Source organism: Pangasianodon hypophthalmus, chromosome 30 (genome assembly GCF_027358585.1).
Source record: "Pangasianodon hypophthalmus isolate fPanHyp1 chromosome 30, fPanHyp1.pri, whole genome shotgun sequence".
NCBI classification, from domain to species: Eukaryota; Metazoa; Chordata; class Actinopteri; order Siluriformes; family Pangasiidae; genus Pangasianodon; species Pangasianodon hypophthalmus.
Genome location: NC_069739.1, coordinates 11261249 through 11277752, shown reverse-complemented (window position 1 = coordinate 11277752; position 16504 = coordinate 11261249). Strand labels below are relative to the sequence as shown.

The 16504-nt window shown below is 41.3% G+C and overlaps 1 protein-coding gene across 3 annotated transcripts in view; it reads left to right on the top strand.

The window, feature by feature from the left end:
• sesn1 (sestrin 1) overlaps positions 1-16504 on the top strand; it is a 48032-nt gene that overhangs the window by 28796 nt on the left and 2732 nt on the right. Inside the window, exons 1-9 of one of the 3 annotated variants that reach the window (XM_034301912.2) lie at positions 13050-13254; positions 13909-13974; positions 14102-14299; positions 14424-14606; positions 15000-15230; positions 15363-15510; positions 15863-15975; positions 16087-16277; positions 16360-16504. In XM_034301912.2, coding sequence (XP_034157803.1) covers positions 13153-13254; positions 13909-13974; positions 14102-14299; positions 14424-14606; positions 15000-15230; positions 15363-15510; positions 15863-15975; positions 16087-16277; positions 16360-16504 — 1377 coding nt within the window. In that variant the 5' untranslated portion in view covers positions 13050-13152. Of the gene's footprint in view, positions 1-13049; positions 13255-13908; positions 13975-14101; positions 14300-14423; positions 14607-14999; positions 15231-15362; positions 15511-15862; positions 15976-16086; positions 16278-16359 lie in introns of those variants that run through there. The other 2 variants (XM_026917636.3, XM_026917635.3) reach the window with 2 other exon arrangements.

Genomic DNA, 16504 nt, shown 5'->3' with positions numbered 1-16504 from the left:
GCAACTTTATTAGATTAAGTTCAAACGGAGTGTTTTTGAGGAGGCTTGTTAATTTTCTCCTGCCTGCAGTATATCCTAGGTTAGTGATTTTAAAAAGTCCTACCCGTGCTGAGTTAAGACGAGTGCGAACTATACAACGGCTCAGAATTGCTCACCCTTTCTCACTGCACGACTTGTTCGGTGGACGTAATGGAGTTTTATCTGGACAGATCCGTGTTGAAGGGCACCTGATCCCCAAATCCTGCTTTCTCATGAAAATAAATGTGTCACTAAATAAATTAATTTGTCACTATTTTGTCTGTAAACAAGAAAATAGAGAAAAAAAATAGAAAAAGAGGAAATATTGATTTGGGAGACACAGGTAAAGAGGATTGTCTGTTCTGCAAAGAGAACTGGAGGTGTGGTGAAAAGAAATGTAGCTTCGTTACCAGGAATCATGTCGTGTTTGTATTTATTATTAAACATTTGGGTATGACTTGACAGTTTTTTATTGAAGCATTGTTATCGTGCTTATATTCTGCCCTCGTGCTCCCACACTATTAACTGGATTCAGGGATCTGCTGCGCAGATCAGAGATCCGATAAGAGCAGATGAAATTGATTTCCCTTGGATTCTCATTGGCTGTTTCTCAGAGCTGATCTTCGTACTTGTCGTAGAAGTACTCATTCTTCAAGATTCTTCGCCGAGAAAATGAAACATGCTTGAAAATATCTCACAGGCTGTGGAATAAAATCGGTCTCTGAACCTTTCACACTACACGGGTAGTCACTGAGCTCCAAAATTTGTTGCTGACTGGGAATTCGGGGCTAAAATCATGTAGCGTGCACTAGGCTTTATTCAACAAAAACCTCCCGAGACAGTCTGACTAGGCTGAAGGGTAGATGACCATCTGTTGCTCCAGTTGTCCAGCCTGGATGGCCGCCCTCTACTGTGTTTTCAGCTCGTGGTCAGTGTGTGTGTTTATTGTGTGGGTTGTGGGTGTGTGAATGTGTGAGCATGGCTTCATTGTGACTGGACAGGTTGTGGCTAAATGGGTGTGTGTGTGTGACTGTGTGTGTGTGTGAGTGTGTGTGACTGTGTGTGTGTGTGTGAGAATGAGAGAGAGAGAGTTCAGGGGTTTCATTGTGACTGGACAGGTTGTGGCTAAATGGATGTGTGTGTGTGAGACTGTGTGTGAGACTGTGTGTGAGACTGTGTGTGAGACTGTGTGTGTGTGTGTGTGTGTGTGTGAGACTGTGTATGTGTGTGAGACTGTGTCTGTGTGTGTCTGTGTGTGTGTGTGAGAATGAGAGAGAGATTTCAGGGGCTTCATTGTGACTGGACAGGTTGTGGCTAAATGGATGTGTGTGTGTCTGTGTGTGTGTCTGTGTGTGTGTCTGTGTGTGTGTGTCTGTGTGTGTGTCTGTGTGTGTGTCTGTGTGTGTGTGTCTGTGTGTGTGTCTGTGTGTGTGTCTGTGTGTGTGTGAGTGTGTGTGACTGTGTGTGTGAGAATGAGAGAGAGAGAGTTCAGGGGCTTCATTGTGACTGGACAGGTTGTGGCTAAATGGATGTGTGTGTGTCTGTGTGTGTCTCTGTGTGTGTGTGTGTGTGTGTGTGTGTGTGTGTGTGAGAGAGAGAGAGAGTTCAGGGGCTTCATTGTCTGAGTGTTTCCTCTCCCAGTCCCAGAGGACAGTCTCAACTTTAGACAGTACAAGACCTTGACCCATGAAACAAAGGTTATAAAACACACTGTGAGTTCAGGTACAGCTATCCAGTGAGAAGGAGGACTGCACAATAGACTGTATTTTACCTTTAACCTCAAATCTGGACCGTTGAACTGTCGCTGTCTAACAAATCGCTCAGTGTTTTATCGTTTGCTGTATACGTCTCGACAGTTTCTGTATGTTTTAAAACTGAAAGGCTTTCACATGATCCAACAAAATGAGAAAATATTAAGAATATTACAAGAACATCTTTAACATGTTATTATTATACAGTATATAATCTATCTATCTATCTATCTATTGAAAAACGTGTGTTAAGGTGTAGATGTTGCCTTGTTTAGCTACAGCAATACACAAGTCAACAGATATTAATACGTGTGTGTGTGTGTGTGTGTGTGTGTGTGTTGGTCTATAATCACAGGGTAATAAATAACTCTAAACATCTTTGTTTTAATCGTTTCTAATAATGCCAAACGAGAGTGTGGTGTCACTTTAAACCATCAGAGAGATCTCTATCTGATATTATTCTGTCCATCCTTCTCATGCCGTTATGACTAAACACAGTTTGCCTTTCTGTTAAAGGCATTATTTTTTTTTCTCCTGCCTGTTTTGTAACATGTTATTCAGTTCGGAAGCGGGAAGCCTGCAGAACCTGTTTCTCTTCTTGTCTTTTTTACACTGACAAGGATAGATGGATAGGAGAGAAAGAGAGGGAGGGATATTCGGTGTGCTTCCTTATTTTGTTTTCATAAATAACCTTAACCTTTAGTTACCTCCTCTGATTAGTAACTATCATTCTTTTCTGTTTTTTAAAAAATTTTTTTTACTTTACTCGCACACATTAGCACCTTAGCAGTGCGATATTGCGCTGAGTTAGCAGTAGTACAAACTGATATCCGGGGGTTAGTTTTTTAAACCTTTGACAATGAAAGAGGGTTCTGGTTATAGCGATAAATTACACAAACATGAGTTGAGAACATGACACGTGTTCTTGCTCAGGTTTGTTATTTTTTTTCGCTGCGGTCGCATTTATGCTAAAAGTGGGGTTTCACAATCAGTGTGTGCCTTTTATATCATTATAAACATAGATATTGCTTTGTTTTTTTTTTTGTTTGTTTTTTTTTTTCCTCAAGAGCTGTGCTGAGACTAGAATTAAGTTAAGTTAAAAAAAAAACACAAAGCAGTGTTACATATAATAAATTCTCGTTGAAATAATTCACGGTTCTCGGTATGGACCGAGGCCAGCACGATGCATGATGCATGCACATATGTTTAAACAAATTGTGTATACGTGAATTAAAAGACCCAAAACATATTCTACGCAAACGCCTTGAGAGTGCATTTGATTTCGTTTGATAGCATGCAAGCTAGCAACAATAAAATCTGGTAACATACAGTATGATGGATTTCAGTAACTTTTTTAGTAATCTGAATTTTCTCAGTCTGAGTTGTCACAGATGTTCCTATATTTTCAGACATGTTTGATATTCTCTTTTAATGTGAACACCTCTACGCCAAGTAGGAAGAACAGCTCTGAGAAACAGCTAATGAGAGTCCGTGAAGAAATCAAATTATTCCACTGTCCTGCGCAGCACATCCCTGAACCCAGTTTATCATCTGTCTATTTGTGGAAAAATTAAAACACAACATGATGCTATGTTTCTTTCCACTATGCCTCCAGGTCTCTTTGCAGAACAGACGACCCACCAATGCTTCTTTCATTTTTTTCTCTCATATCTTTCTTTTTTTTTTTCATACAACATCATGCAAAAAGAAGAATCACCACAGGCAAAGTTACAAAGTCATACAGTATTATATTTTCATGAGAAAGCCGGATTTAATGGATCAGGCACAATTTGGCAGGGATCTGTCTAGGGCAAAGGTATTCAAAAAAATAAATATTTAAATGACTGTTTCAGATCTTTACACATAGGAGCTCTGCATTTCAACAACAGAATACAAAATCCGTCAAAAGAGCGACGGCAGATGAGCCAATCGACATATAAATCCGAAATGATTGACAGTTAATAGCACAGCTAGATTAAGCTCTCTCATCATCATGTATTGTGCACACCCCTACGTTTTGGCGTATCCAGAGCATCTTACGTTTATCTCGTTCACACAACTGAGCAGTTGCTCAAGGGCCCAACACTTGTATCTGAGCAGTGCTGGGATTTGAACTCACGACCTCCCAATCAGTATTCCAACGTCTTAACCACTGCGATCTGTTAAAGCCTGCGATTCGTTTAGCGAGCACTCGAGCTTTACACTGAAATTCCAGTTCCTGCTGCTGTACAATTGAAAAGAGACTGCCGTGAAAGAATTTGAAGATACTCAAAACTAACTCGTCAAAGAAGCGGTCAAACAGACGTCCTGATTAACGTCTCTGGGTCGACTCAGGTCTCTACCAGGGAAAAAAAATAGATCCTCTCATAGGAAGCTAGCAGTGACTGTCTGCTGAAGTTTCATCCTCTTTATAAAAGTCGTTTTATAGCTAGTTTAGGAGGCAAGGTCACAGCGTAATGTTTCAGATTCAGTGTTACATTTTTACCCACAGTGCTATTTTCTTATCTCTGTTTAACTAGATTATGAATTTCTATCCCGTATTCTAAGTAAACGCAACAAATAGTTAGGAGAAAGACATTTAATATTCAGTCACAGATGCACATGGTGTTATTTAACATCGTCTGGTGAGAATCGCACAATTCCAAATATCTCTCTATTACAAAGCTTAAAGTATTGGCACCCTCGGCTGTGTCTGGGTACACAGGCAGCCATTAAATGAAAGTTTGATGCACACGCTTCCATTAAAACAATCTCTCTGTGTATCGCCCTTGTAGTTCACACGAGAGAGAAATGCAGAACACCTAGAGACAAATGAGAGACACCTAATTTTCAAGTGCTATTTCACGACTTGTGCCTATCAAAACATCATCCAGTGACCTCCAGAGAAATTGCTACTACTTTCATCAGTGTGATGTAATAGGTGTGATGAGTCGCTCTGTTTGCTATAATTAACCCCAGCACACACCTTGCTTCCTTCATGTCTGATAAAATTCAGTGGTTTTGTCTGAAAAGCACGGCTCATCAATCAGACATGCAGAGCCAATATCCAAACCAAGTCTATAAACCAGTTAGCACTTTCAGTTAAAATCCTGTTGATTAGCTTTTGTTAACAAACAAAATATAGTATCCAGCAACATCATTAGCACTGAAACAGACCACAGCTGGTTGGTTAAATCTTATCTAACTGGCCAAGAATGCTATGTTATATTAGAGACTAACACCTTAACATGTTATTTATTTCTACTTGGTGTTCCTCAAGGCTCGGTTCTGGGCCTGCTGTTGTTCAGGCTTCATTTGCTCCAAGTTGCCAGAATAATGGTCAGATAGACCATATGCTTCCATCTATACACTGATGACACACAGCTTTAACAGCTTACTATCACGTTGGTAAGTTTTGAAGTGATGTTCAGAATGCCGCCTCTAGAATTTTAACACACACCAGGAATCACATTATTATTTGAATGAATATTTCCACTATCTTGTTCAATCTCTGTAAGACTGCTGGTTACATCTTCGACTAACACTACTCTAAGTAAAATATCAGGTATGAGAAGATCAGAACGGTTGACGCTGATGGATGCTAAACTAAAACGATTGGATGCTAATTCGATTTAGAGTACAGTCATTGGCTGGATGAGAGAACAGGAGATGTTTGAGATTTGTAAACGAGTATTTTGAAGGTCTAAATAAAAATGTCAGGAGTAAAACGTTTTTAATTATTTAAGAGTATTCAATTTCAACGATACTCAAGTATAAATATGCAAAAAAAAAAGTACTGCAATATAGTAATGATACGATATAATTAAATATTGTTATATATAATATAATATATATATATTGTGATACGATTACACTTTTCTGGAAAATGATTTGAGTCTGTGCTTTTCTTGTTTATGGACCAAAACAGTAAAATTCACTACTAACCTACTTTCAAGTAGTATAAGATGTCACTTTATTATTATTATTAATATTAATTATAATGATAGTACGAATGAAAATAATAATAGTCAAGAAAAATGTTCTCAACTCAATCACATGAGCTCATTTTTTTTTTCCTAGTTTCGGTATCTCTTCTGCTTAAACTGCTGCTGTCTCTCTGGCACGAGTGGCTCTGAAGGAAAACGCAAATCGCCACATAACCACATAGATGGACTGACCCACTCGGCGTGTCGGCAGCGTCAGACAGATGAACTCTGCCACCCTGCATTTTCAATCCAGTTGCGATAAATCTTTTGCTAAAGGTGACACTTGACATGTGGTACAGAGCGGGACTGTAAAGTAAAATCTACTCACAGATCTACTTTTAGAGGTACTGCTAGAGAAATAAAAAGGAAATATAAACAAATAAATGATACGTGGAAACGTGAAACGTGGAAAGTATAGTGTATGTCTTTTCTTCTGTCTCGCTCACTTTCCCGCTCTTCCACTTTACGGGTCTGTTATTAATTAACTGCTAGACAAACACGCTTACAGTGGTGAGTATATCTGGAGGGCTGCTAGTCTGGCTCCTAAAGCGTAACTAGCATGGAACAGTTTCTCTGCGACACACAAGTGCCGTAAAATTTGTCTGCGCCTTTTTGCTGTCCTGAGGGACTCACTTAGTCAAACGCACACGCTTAAAAGTACTTTTTTTTTGTTTAAACACATGCCGTAAACAGTAATACCACAGTTCAGCCAAGTAACATAAATATTAGCATATGTAAATATAGATATGCAGGTTCTTAGAGGTGCAGTTTTCGTGGAAATGTTGTCCTCTCTTAGGCACCACAGACACACGGAGTCATTGTGTGTCTCATAATAAACCTTGGAGTGTGTGTTTTAACGTGTGTATGGACATGACAGTGTGTTTTGTAAAGTTTTTCCAGAACGACAGCTTACATTAGTAGTCTAAAAGGAGGATTATTTTTGAGTGTAATTTTTATGTCAGGTTAGTGATAACACTTTATTTTAGCCAGGTAATTGACATGTTTGTTTATTTCTCACACGTCTGCTAGTTAAGCCTATCAGTCGTCTCTGAATCCAGATGATTCACCCGAACTGATGGCGTCTCTCCAACTCCTATAAAAGCAGGTCAGTGACATCACCGTGCCTGCGCTCTTTGACTTGTCATGATAATTGGACAAGCTTGCGGAATCTGACAAGGGTTGACACAGACTGATGAGTACGGAGGTCATTTTGTGCCACAAGTATTAAACCAGATCTGTTGCTAACATAAATACCAAAATGTAAAAGCAGTCGCATTAGTGAGCAACTTTTGGATTTTCTCTGGAAATCTTACACCTTTTGACACATGTTCCACAGACAGGTGGGTTTAAAAGTACACCTTAAACGTCTTTTTCTCCAGAAAACAGCTGTGCTATTTTGTCCAACATGGCAGAATGATTTGATTTGAGTGTTCAGCAGCAGCTCGATTCCAGCAGCTACAATTTAGCTACTACGATACACCAAATTCCAATTTCGATACGATACAGTGGTGTCTAGATACAACACATCCCCTGTGACCTCTGAAGAGGAAGTAAAATGGAAGTAGTTTTCCAGAAGAGGGAGTGTGGGCTTGCTTACGATTAAATATTAATGTTAATTTTATAACAAAGAGCCTACATGATTATGCAGTGTGTTGAATGTGTTAATAAATACACACACACGTATCGAATCGAGGGTCTCGTATCGAATAAAAGGATACGATACACTGTATAGTTCCCCTCATAGCTACCTACGTTAACAGTAATATGATTAGCCTACATTTTATGATTAGATAAAGACTGCATACAAAAGCAGAAACAAAAACCCCTGCAACATGAATAAAAAAAAAAAAAAGGAGTATCAAATATTTTTGAAATAAATTAATATTTTGGCTTTGAATATTTTGGGAATAAAGTGGATAATCTCTTAGAGAAGTAAGTCACTTAGGGCTGGTCATGAGATGTACGTAATTATGGCCTTGTTGTTGACTGCTAGAGGCATGAAGGGAGCAAAAGGCTGTTATCCTCCTGGATTCTTATCACAAAGGGCAGAGTAACGAAGAGCAATTAGTGTTGCTCAGTCTGCTGAGCCGGTGCCACGCTGCAGATTTGCAGAGCTCAGCAGGTTACAGGTTGTCGTATCTGTAGCATTGTAAAGACAAGAGTAAGCCAGACTGATAAGGGAGAAAGAACCGCTTAAGAGTTTGTCAGAACTGCTCCTGGAGCGGAATGATTCAAACTTTTTAAAGTTTTCACCGTTTTTTTGGAACACTAGCAGGATCTTAGCTGTCTGTCTAACAATTTATTTGAATGTATGAATGGAGGCTTCTGAACTTTGTTGAAGCTGAACTCTTCTCCAACTTGTCCTTTATGAACACTGTTTCAGTGTAAACAGCTTCACTACACCAACCAACTCATTTTTCTGAGTACGGTGTAGCCTCGTCCCAGCTACTCATTCAGTGAAATATATATATAAAGGCTCCATCGACTCATTTTCATAAATAGCTTCGTAATGTTAGCTACAGCGTCTTTACCACCGACTGCAAAACGTTGTATTGTTTTTTTTTCCCAGTTAAGAATTCTCTGATTTTTTTTTTTTTCCTGTCGTTTCTGGCCATTTCGAGTTGGCAGGAGCTATACGTTATAAAGCTGACATTATTGCTACCAAAGTACCAATCCAAATGAGCCACGTGCTTACGTCTTCTCAGACTTCTTTCCTGCTCACTTGGCCCTTTGTGCCTTTTGTTTCAGAGTGTCTATTGAGATAATCGTGATCATGATCGACACCTAGTACTGATCACATTCTCTACAGTTCTAGTATTCCATATTGCACATGCATGTTAGAGAGGTTATTCTCATAAGACAGATCTTTACACAGTGTGTTGAATAATCCCATGCTGTCAGGATTTTAGCACTGGGATGGTGATTAGTTGTCTAATGTTTTGAATACTAAAGATAGCAGAGGAAGGCGTTTGCTTTGCTTTCTCCCATATTACTGGATGCTGTATTGTGTGTGTGTGTGTGTGTGTGTGTGTATGTGCTGTGCTCGGCATGTATTGCGACAGCTGTGAGTTCTGCCTTTTAAAATAACATCCACGGGAACTCTGGCTTCCTCAAATGCAGAGCGCTCCGCACGCCTCCACCTATTCCACTGGCATTCATGCGGCTCGCGGGATTCGTCCAACTTTCTACCAGGGATGAAAAAAAAACCAAAACGTAAAATCATTTCATTTTGACAAGATGGTAAATTTCACACATTTCTGGTGAAACTATGAAGCGTTTTAAAAGCAAGCATTCCAGCACTAAAGTGTTTCTGATCTTAAACTGCAACACGTGTAAAGCCAACCCAGTTTCATCTGCTTTTTGACGACTAGATTTCAGATTTCAAAACTTTCTTCCTCTTCATGTATTTAATATTTTACATTTTCAATGAAAAACCATTCTGTAGGCCACCGCAGGGCTACAGTCTGGGTGGAATTTCATGTTTCATATCTTCCCGTGTTCGTGTGTGTGTGTGTGTGTGTGTGTGTGTGTGTGTGTGTGTTTCTCCGGGTTCTCAGGTTTTCCTCCAACCGCACACAACCATGCAGCCAAGCGAAAAGCATGAAGAGAAAGAGAATGAATGAATGAATGAATGAACAATGATATAACTTGGAAATGTAACAGGATAAAAAAAAACCTCTTTCTTCATTCCAAGAACAACAAACCCAAAACCATCTTCAGGTTAATCTCACCGTAGGCTTACAGTGTATACAGTTCTTGAATTAGAGTTCATCAGCATGAGATTCTCATCATTTCTTTCTCCTTTTTTTTTTTTTTTTTTTGAAATCTGAACTGTAACTGCGTGAAACTAGATTTTTGTCTTGGTCGCACAAACCAGAACAACAATAAATCCCCCGTAATTACATTAAGCTAGTAGATTTACTGCGTTAGTTTCAACCTGTAAACTTTTGTGCAGTTGTAATGATGTGAGCTAGCATGCTCTACAGTCTTGGGAATGTTGTTTCCTTTGTGTGTGTGTGTGTGTGTGTGTGTGTGTGTGTGTGTGTGTGTGTGTGTGTGTGTGTGTGTGAGACCGCACCTCTCAGGAAGACAGATGCAAGGACGGCTTGCTTCAATCAGCCCAGTTGTCAGAACTCGAGTGCTGTAGCCAAGTAACACTGGAAAGGGTGGGCGGAGGGATTAAAAAGCGGGGATGGAGAGGAAAGTGAGGAAGGGAGGAGAGTGAGGACAAGCAAAAAGTGCTAGAAAGAGTTGCTGAGGATATGAGCGCTGAGTGTGTGTGTGTGTGTGTGTGTGTGTGTGTGTGTGTGTGGGTCTCTGAAGCGAACCAAAGCACAACCAAACCTTTCATCACTGGATATGCGTAATAGTGATGGTCAGTGAAATATTAGTTTATTGCTACAGACCTAACACTTTGTGGAACACATTCATTGTGGAGATGTGTTTAGTTTAACAACGCTTAAAATTATACTTTGTTAAACTCATAAACTTTGTTTTTGTTTTAGCTGACACACATAGAAGTAGGTCCACAGTTGGGACAGTGAAATTGTGTAATACTAACTGTGATTATCAGTGATTATGGCTACAGACGAAAGTGTGTGTGTGTGTGTGTGTATGAGAGAGAGAGAGAGAGCGGAGGGGAAAAAAGCACTGAATTGGCCATTCTTGCACTTTGGACTTAAAAGAATAAAAGAGAGTGTGTGTGTGAGAGAGAGAGAGAGAGAGAGAGAGAGAGAGAGAGATCCACTCAATGTGACAATACATTGACATTTCTTAGGTTTACTTTAAAAATTTCCAGCCACACATTCGAGCCACAGGAGCGAGCAATATTCAATGTACCGAAGACTTTACATATTTGACTAGAAGGTCATTTCCCTCTTCCTCTTTTTATTTCTTTTTTCATATTCAGCATTATCACACCATATAGTCTAAAGTTCATCAGCACTTGTGTTGACATCTCAACAGTCCCTCAAAGCACAATAAGCTGTAGAATAAGCAGCAGGAACGTTTGCTCTTAAAAGCCTAGCACTCCTTCATGGAGACTGTGCACACAGCTGCAGATTGGAGTTTGACTTTTTTTCCTGTTAGAGGAACTTAGAGTGGGGGAGTGAGAGGCAAAAAAAAAGAGATTGGACCCTGAAACTGTTGTTCTGGCTTGTGATTGGCTGACTCCTGTTGCTAGGCTTATGTCATTGTGGCGTTTCTATTTTTTTGAACCTCTCCCTCCGTCTTCACCCAGCGCTGTGATAGGTCAGGTTGGAACTGGTTCTGAGCAGGGCTGCGCCAGGCAACTTTTTCAGCCACTTGTTGAACATCCGACAGCCTGTGGTTTTTAAAGCATGTCTGCTTGTTCAGCATGAGAAAGAAAACAGAGACGAGAGTTGCAAAAGTGCGCCGTATCTGCAAACACGCGTATGAGACTTGTTTAAAAAAAAAAAAAAAAAGACACACTTACTTAGGCTGTGATTCACATTGGAAGTGCATACACTAAAAATAATAATCTATACACTTGAAAGCATTTTGTATTAAGCTGTGAATCAAGGATGCATAAAACCTAACCGCGTCATTCTTGTAGTGACACGAGGCGTGTGGGGAATGACGAGATCATTCTGTTTTTTCTTTTCTTTTATTCGAAGTAGATCTCACACCTAGCTTTGATTTACTTAAGCATGTCTGATAAGTACGTCATACGGTTAAAATGTAATCACCGAAACAGTGACCTTTATATTCTAGCTTTCTACGAGCTATTTATCTCTTCATTTGCATTTAGAGGGGAAGAAAGTGCCTTTAAATTCCATGAAGCTGTCTATTGAAGCTTTCCCCCCACAGGCCAAACAAAGATTTCACCTAATAAAAGTTTAAAGTTTATCCACACACACACACACACATAATCGTTTTGGCTGGGATATTGCGACCGGTTCAGGCAAACGCTGACCAGTATCTTGTGTGAGTTTGCTGAGCCATAGGGCTCAGCGAGGTTTGTTTCCCTCCTCCACCCCCTCGTCAAAGAGTGCTGACTCTGGCTCGGGTGTGTTTACACCCCTCTCTTACCCTCGAAGCGGAGTGGGGGGGATTGACACAATGAACATGCTGAATAGACTCTCCATCACTCGAGCTTGCACTGTGACAGTGTGACAGTGTGTGTTGCCTATCATCTCAATCACGCTTCATGCATTTAACCTGGTTGTTGTTGTTGTTTTTCATGCCGCCCCTACCACACCTCCACCCGCTTAATCCCACGTATTACCCCAAGTATTGAAAAACGGGGAAAACTCATGCGATGCATGGCAGCATGTCAGTTTGAGATCGTGCCTTGAGTCGTAGTTCGTGATCTTCCTGTCTAACGAAGGACATTGTCGTTTTTTCGAGACGCATCGCCAGCACCAGATTGGAGATTTGGTGGTATAGACTATAACAAAGTCTTCTGAGTACCTCAATTCACAAAGCTGGCTACTTGGAAAAGATGTTTGTGTGCTCCAGATAAGATTGAAATTGTCAGCTTGGGAGAGGAAGACGTAAAGGATAAAGTCCATATTTTTTTCCCTCAGGAAAGGTTGATGGATCGGTATCAATAGGTGCATTCAAAGAAACTGACCTCCTGGGGTGAATTCTTTCCAGAAAAGAATCCAATAACATCGATCCACCTTATCTCGGGGTGCTACAAAGCGGAAGGCAAGAATTGATCTGGGCTTGTTGTTCTGTTGTGCTGTAGGTATGACATCACGTCGCTCAGCATTGCACTACCTTTACTGTTATTTACTCTTCTCCTCCGGCTGCCTGAACAAACGCTCCAAAAAAAAAAAAAAAGAATGAGTGCATTTACAGCATTTACAGTGCATTCTTTTTCTGCACTTAGTCTCTGCACTATCACTATCACACTGATGATTTAAAAAAAAAACAACAAGAAGATTCCTTTTTTTTTTTTTTTTTTTAAATGTGCTGTGTTTCAGATAACTTCTTGATAACAAATAAATGCAATGGTTCGTGCTAGAACTTTGCCCAAGAATAATACACTGAATCTAATCTGAAATAGAAAGAGATCTTAATCTTTCTGGCATGCACAAAAGATTGATGGCGTTTTGATCATGTCAGGCTCTTTGGTCAGCTCGTGTGTGTGTGTGTGTGTGTTTTTTTCCTCCCCTCCCTCCTCCTCCTCTCCCTTCCCTATAAGCCCCGCCCAGCGGCCAGTGATTGGATGAGGGGATGTTGTTTTCGTGCGCTGATTGGCTGAGCGCTGCGTCAGTCAAACACCGCCTTCTTATTTAGCTCGACAGGGCCAGGGGAGAGCGGCTAATTCTGCTCTGGAGCTCCAACAGCTGGCTAGGCAAGGCAAAAAAAAAAAAAAAAAAAAAAAAAAGATTCAATGCCTCAAGGAACAAAAAGACGGAGCTAAAAACTCAAGCACGAACAGAAAGAAGATGAGACACGCGTCGGCTGATAATGAGGCGGTGAAAAACACTTGTGTGACAGTGACAGCCTTGTTTAAAATCTGCACACACTGCGAGAGGCTCAGCAAGAAGGTAAGCGAAAGAAGCCAGCTCGCTCGTGAGCGTAGTTTTTGTCCTGTTTGTGTTACGCGGCTCCGGTTGTTTTTCGCGAACAGGGCTCTGCACTGCAGCTCTTCTCTCTCTCTGTCTCTCTCTGTCTCGCCTTGTTTCTTCTCTTCCTTATTGCAAATCACTGAAAAAGGACTTCGTCCTGCTTTATGATGTGATAAATGATAATGAAGGGTCATTCATTCATTCATTCAGGCAGCCGCGCGCCAGAACATCAGCCAGAATAGTGCTGTAACACTAAAAGGAAAAAAAGCGACATTGTTTTTTTTTTTTTTTTTTTTTTTTTTTTTTTTTTTTAAACTCACTAGCCTCAGGACATCATTCACATTGCTTGGTGATACGTGATATTACTTAACCCACTGTTCATTACCACAGAGTCACAAAGATCTCTTTAATATCCTGTATGTTTTTTTTCTTTTCTTTCCCTTTTTTTTTTTTTTTTTAATCATGCCCATCTATTTCCCAGCTCTTCTATTTCCTCATAATAGCTGTTATTCAGGACTGTTCAAGGTTACGGCAGATCAGACAGAGCGTGCTTTTCCTTTAGAGCTTCACAACTTCATCATTTTCAAAATGTCTCATTGCCTCTTTTCTTTTTTTTTTTTTTCCTTCGCGCAGGACATGGGAGTGCGAATCCCCAGGCCACTGGGAAACGGACCAAGCAGATTCATCCCAGAGAAAGAGGTTAGACGTGTTCCGCTGCCACCACCTTGCTTTTCATTCGATTTCATTAACGAAATGATCATATTCTCAAGACCGTTCTCATACCAGCAACAGTGCGACATCTCAGATTTTTTTCCCCCCATCCCAGATCCTTCAAGTCAGCAAAGTGGACACCAGAACGCAGTCGATATTCGAGGACGCCTTTTCGCTCGGCCGGCTTGATAACATCTGCCTGGTGATGGGCTTCCATCCTCACTATCTGGACTGCTTCCTGAGGACGCAGCATTACCTGCTTCAGATGGACGGACCCTTGTCTCGCCACTACAGGCACTACATTGGCATCATGGTAAGGTGGACATCAGACATGGCATTCTTAATCCTGAAGCGTGATGGATGTGAGAAAAAAAAAAGAGCAGCTGTTAAACATCTTCTAAAAGTCTTCTTGTGCTTGTTGTCTTGATCTCTTTCAGGCCGCTGCCAGGCACCAGTGCTCGTACTTGGTCAATCTGCATGTGAATGACTTCCTGCAGGTTGGGGGGGACCCCAAGTGGCTGAACGGACTAGATGGAGCCCCGCAGAAGCTGCGCGCCCTGGGAGAACTCAACAAGATCCTGGCTCACCGGCCGTGGTTGCTCACCAAAACGCACATCGAGGTATGACGCAACAGCGGTGAGATTTCGGTCACTGCGGTTCGGTGCACTGAAGGTCATTGTATCAGCAGTTACATCATATTATGTCACAATCCCGTATTGCATAAAGCGATTGCATAAAACATTCATTTAGATAACTTTTATAGGATTTCAAATGATTCATTTAGTCCTGTGTTTAAAGAGAGAAACACTAAATCAGTTGATTTCGTTATCATTTGTAATCATAAACATAAAACTATAGCCTTTTTAGTGGTTTAGTATTTTATCATAAGCTGATATGCCTGGTATTACTCGGTTAAGGTCACCGAACAAGTAAAAAAATCATTCATAAACATGCTTCATAAACAAGATAACACTTGTTGAATTAATCCTTAATCACTGCTGCTGATTTAACAGAATCTACTGAAGGCCGAGGAGCACAGTTGGTCTCTAGCCGAGCTGATCCATGCCGTCGTGCTGCTCACACACTACCACTCTTTGGCCTCGTTCACCTTCGGCTGTGGGATCACGCCAGACATTCACGCTGAAGGAGGACACACTTTCAGACCCCCATCGCTCAGCGGATACTGCATGTGCGACATCGCCAACGGCAACGGTGCTTTGGACGACATGGTGGGAAACCAGCAGGTAAGAGCCAGAAGATCACGCCTAATCTGGCACAAGTCTCTTTTTTTTAGCGGCTGTAACAGTAACTCTGTCCTTAGCCCGTGTGTCAGTGTAAACACGGATCAATATCCCTGTGTGTGTGTGTGTCGAAAGGAGATGGAGGAGTCAGGCGAGGTCGAAGTGCTGATGGAGAGGATGAAGCAGCTGCAGGAGTGTCGCGATGAAGAGGAAGCCAGTCAGGAGGAGATGGCCACGCGTTTCGAGCGGGAGAAGACGGAGAGCATGCTCGTGGTAACAGCAGGTACGTGCTGACATTTATTATATGTGCTCATACGAGTGGGAAGGAGGATTATTTCTCTCTCTTCAAATTGGGCATCCAGGTGGATTTAATTACTGGTTATCACAGGGTTATTACAGATGCCGTAGTAATTATTTACTTATTATAGCTACTAGTGTAAAAACATAAAAAATAATGACATTTCGACTGGAACTGCGACTAGAGAAGTGCTGAGAGTAGGACACTGGGCTCTAATGAATGAACTCGATAATGCGATGATGCAACCCCTTACGCAATCTTAAGGGTTCTGTGGAAAATTCAGTGAAAATGACCTGGGCTTGATGACTCTACGTTTGTGCTTGTGATTTGCCCACAGAAGACGAGGAGTGTGTGCCGTCCAGGGACGTCTCAAGGCACTTTGAGGACCCCAGTTACGGCTACCAAGACTTCTCCAGGCGAGGAGAGCACGTGCCCACCTTCAGAGTGCAGGTAAATCAAGGAGGGACAAAATGTCACCCTGCAAACACTTCTTTCAGTCAGATTGTGTTAGTTTAATGAGATGGAAGGTGGACTGATCGTGACGCTCCATGCGGTTGTCAGGACTACAGCTGGGAGGACCACGGCTTCTCCCTGGTGAACCGGCTGTACCCAGACGTCGGCCAGCTGCTCGACGAGAAATTCCAGATTGCGTACAATCTCACCTATAACACGATGGCCACACACCAGGGTGTAGACACCTCCATGCTCCGCCGAGCCATCTGGAACTACATCCACTGCATGTTTGGGATCAGGTCAGTCTCCAGTAGTCACGGTGTGCTTATTAGGACTGCTTCACTTTCAGGGCATGCTAACATTTTTGATTTTTGTCCCCAGGTATGATGATTATGATTACGGCGAGATCAATGAGTTGCTGGACCGCAGCTTTAAAGTCTACATCAAGACTATGGTGTGTAGCCCAGAGAAGACCACCAAGAGGATGTATGAGAGTTTCTGGAGGCAGTTTCAGCACTCTGAGAAG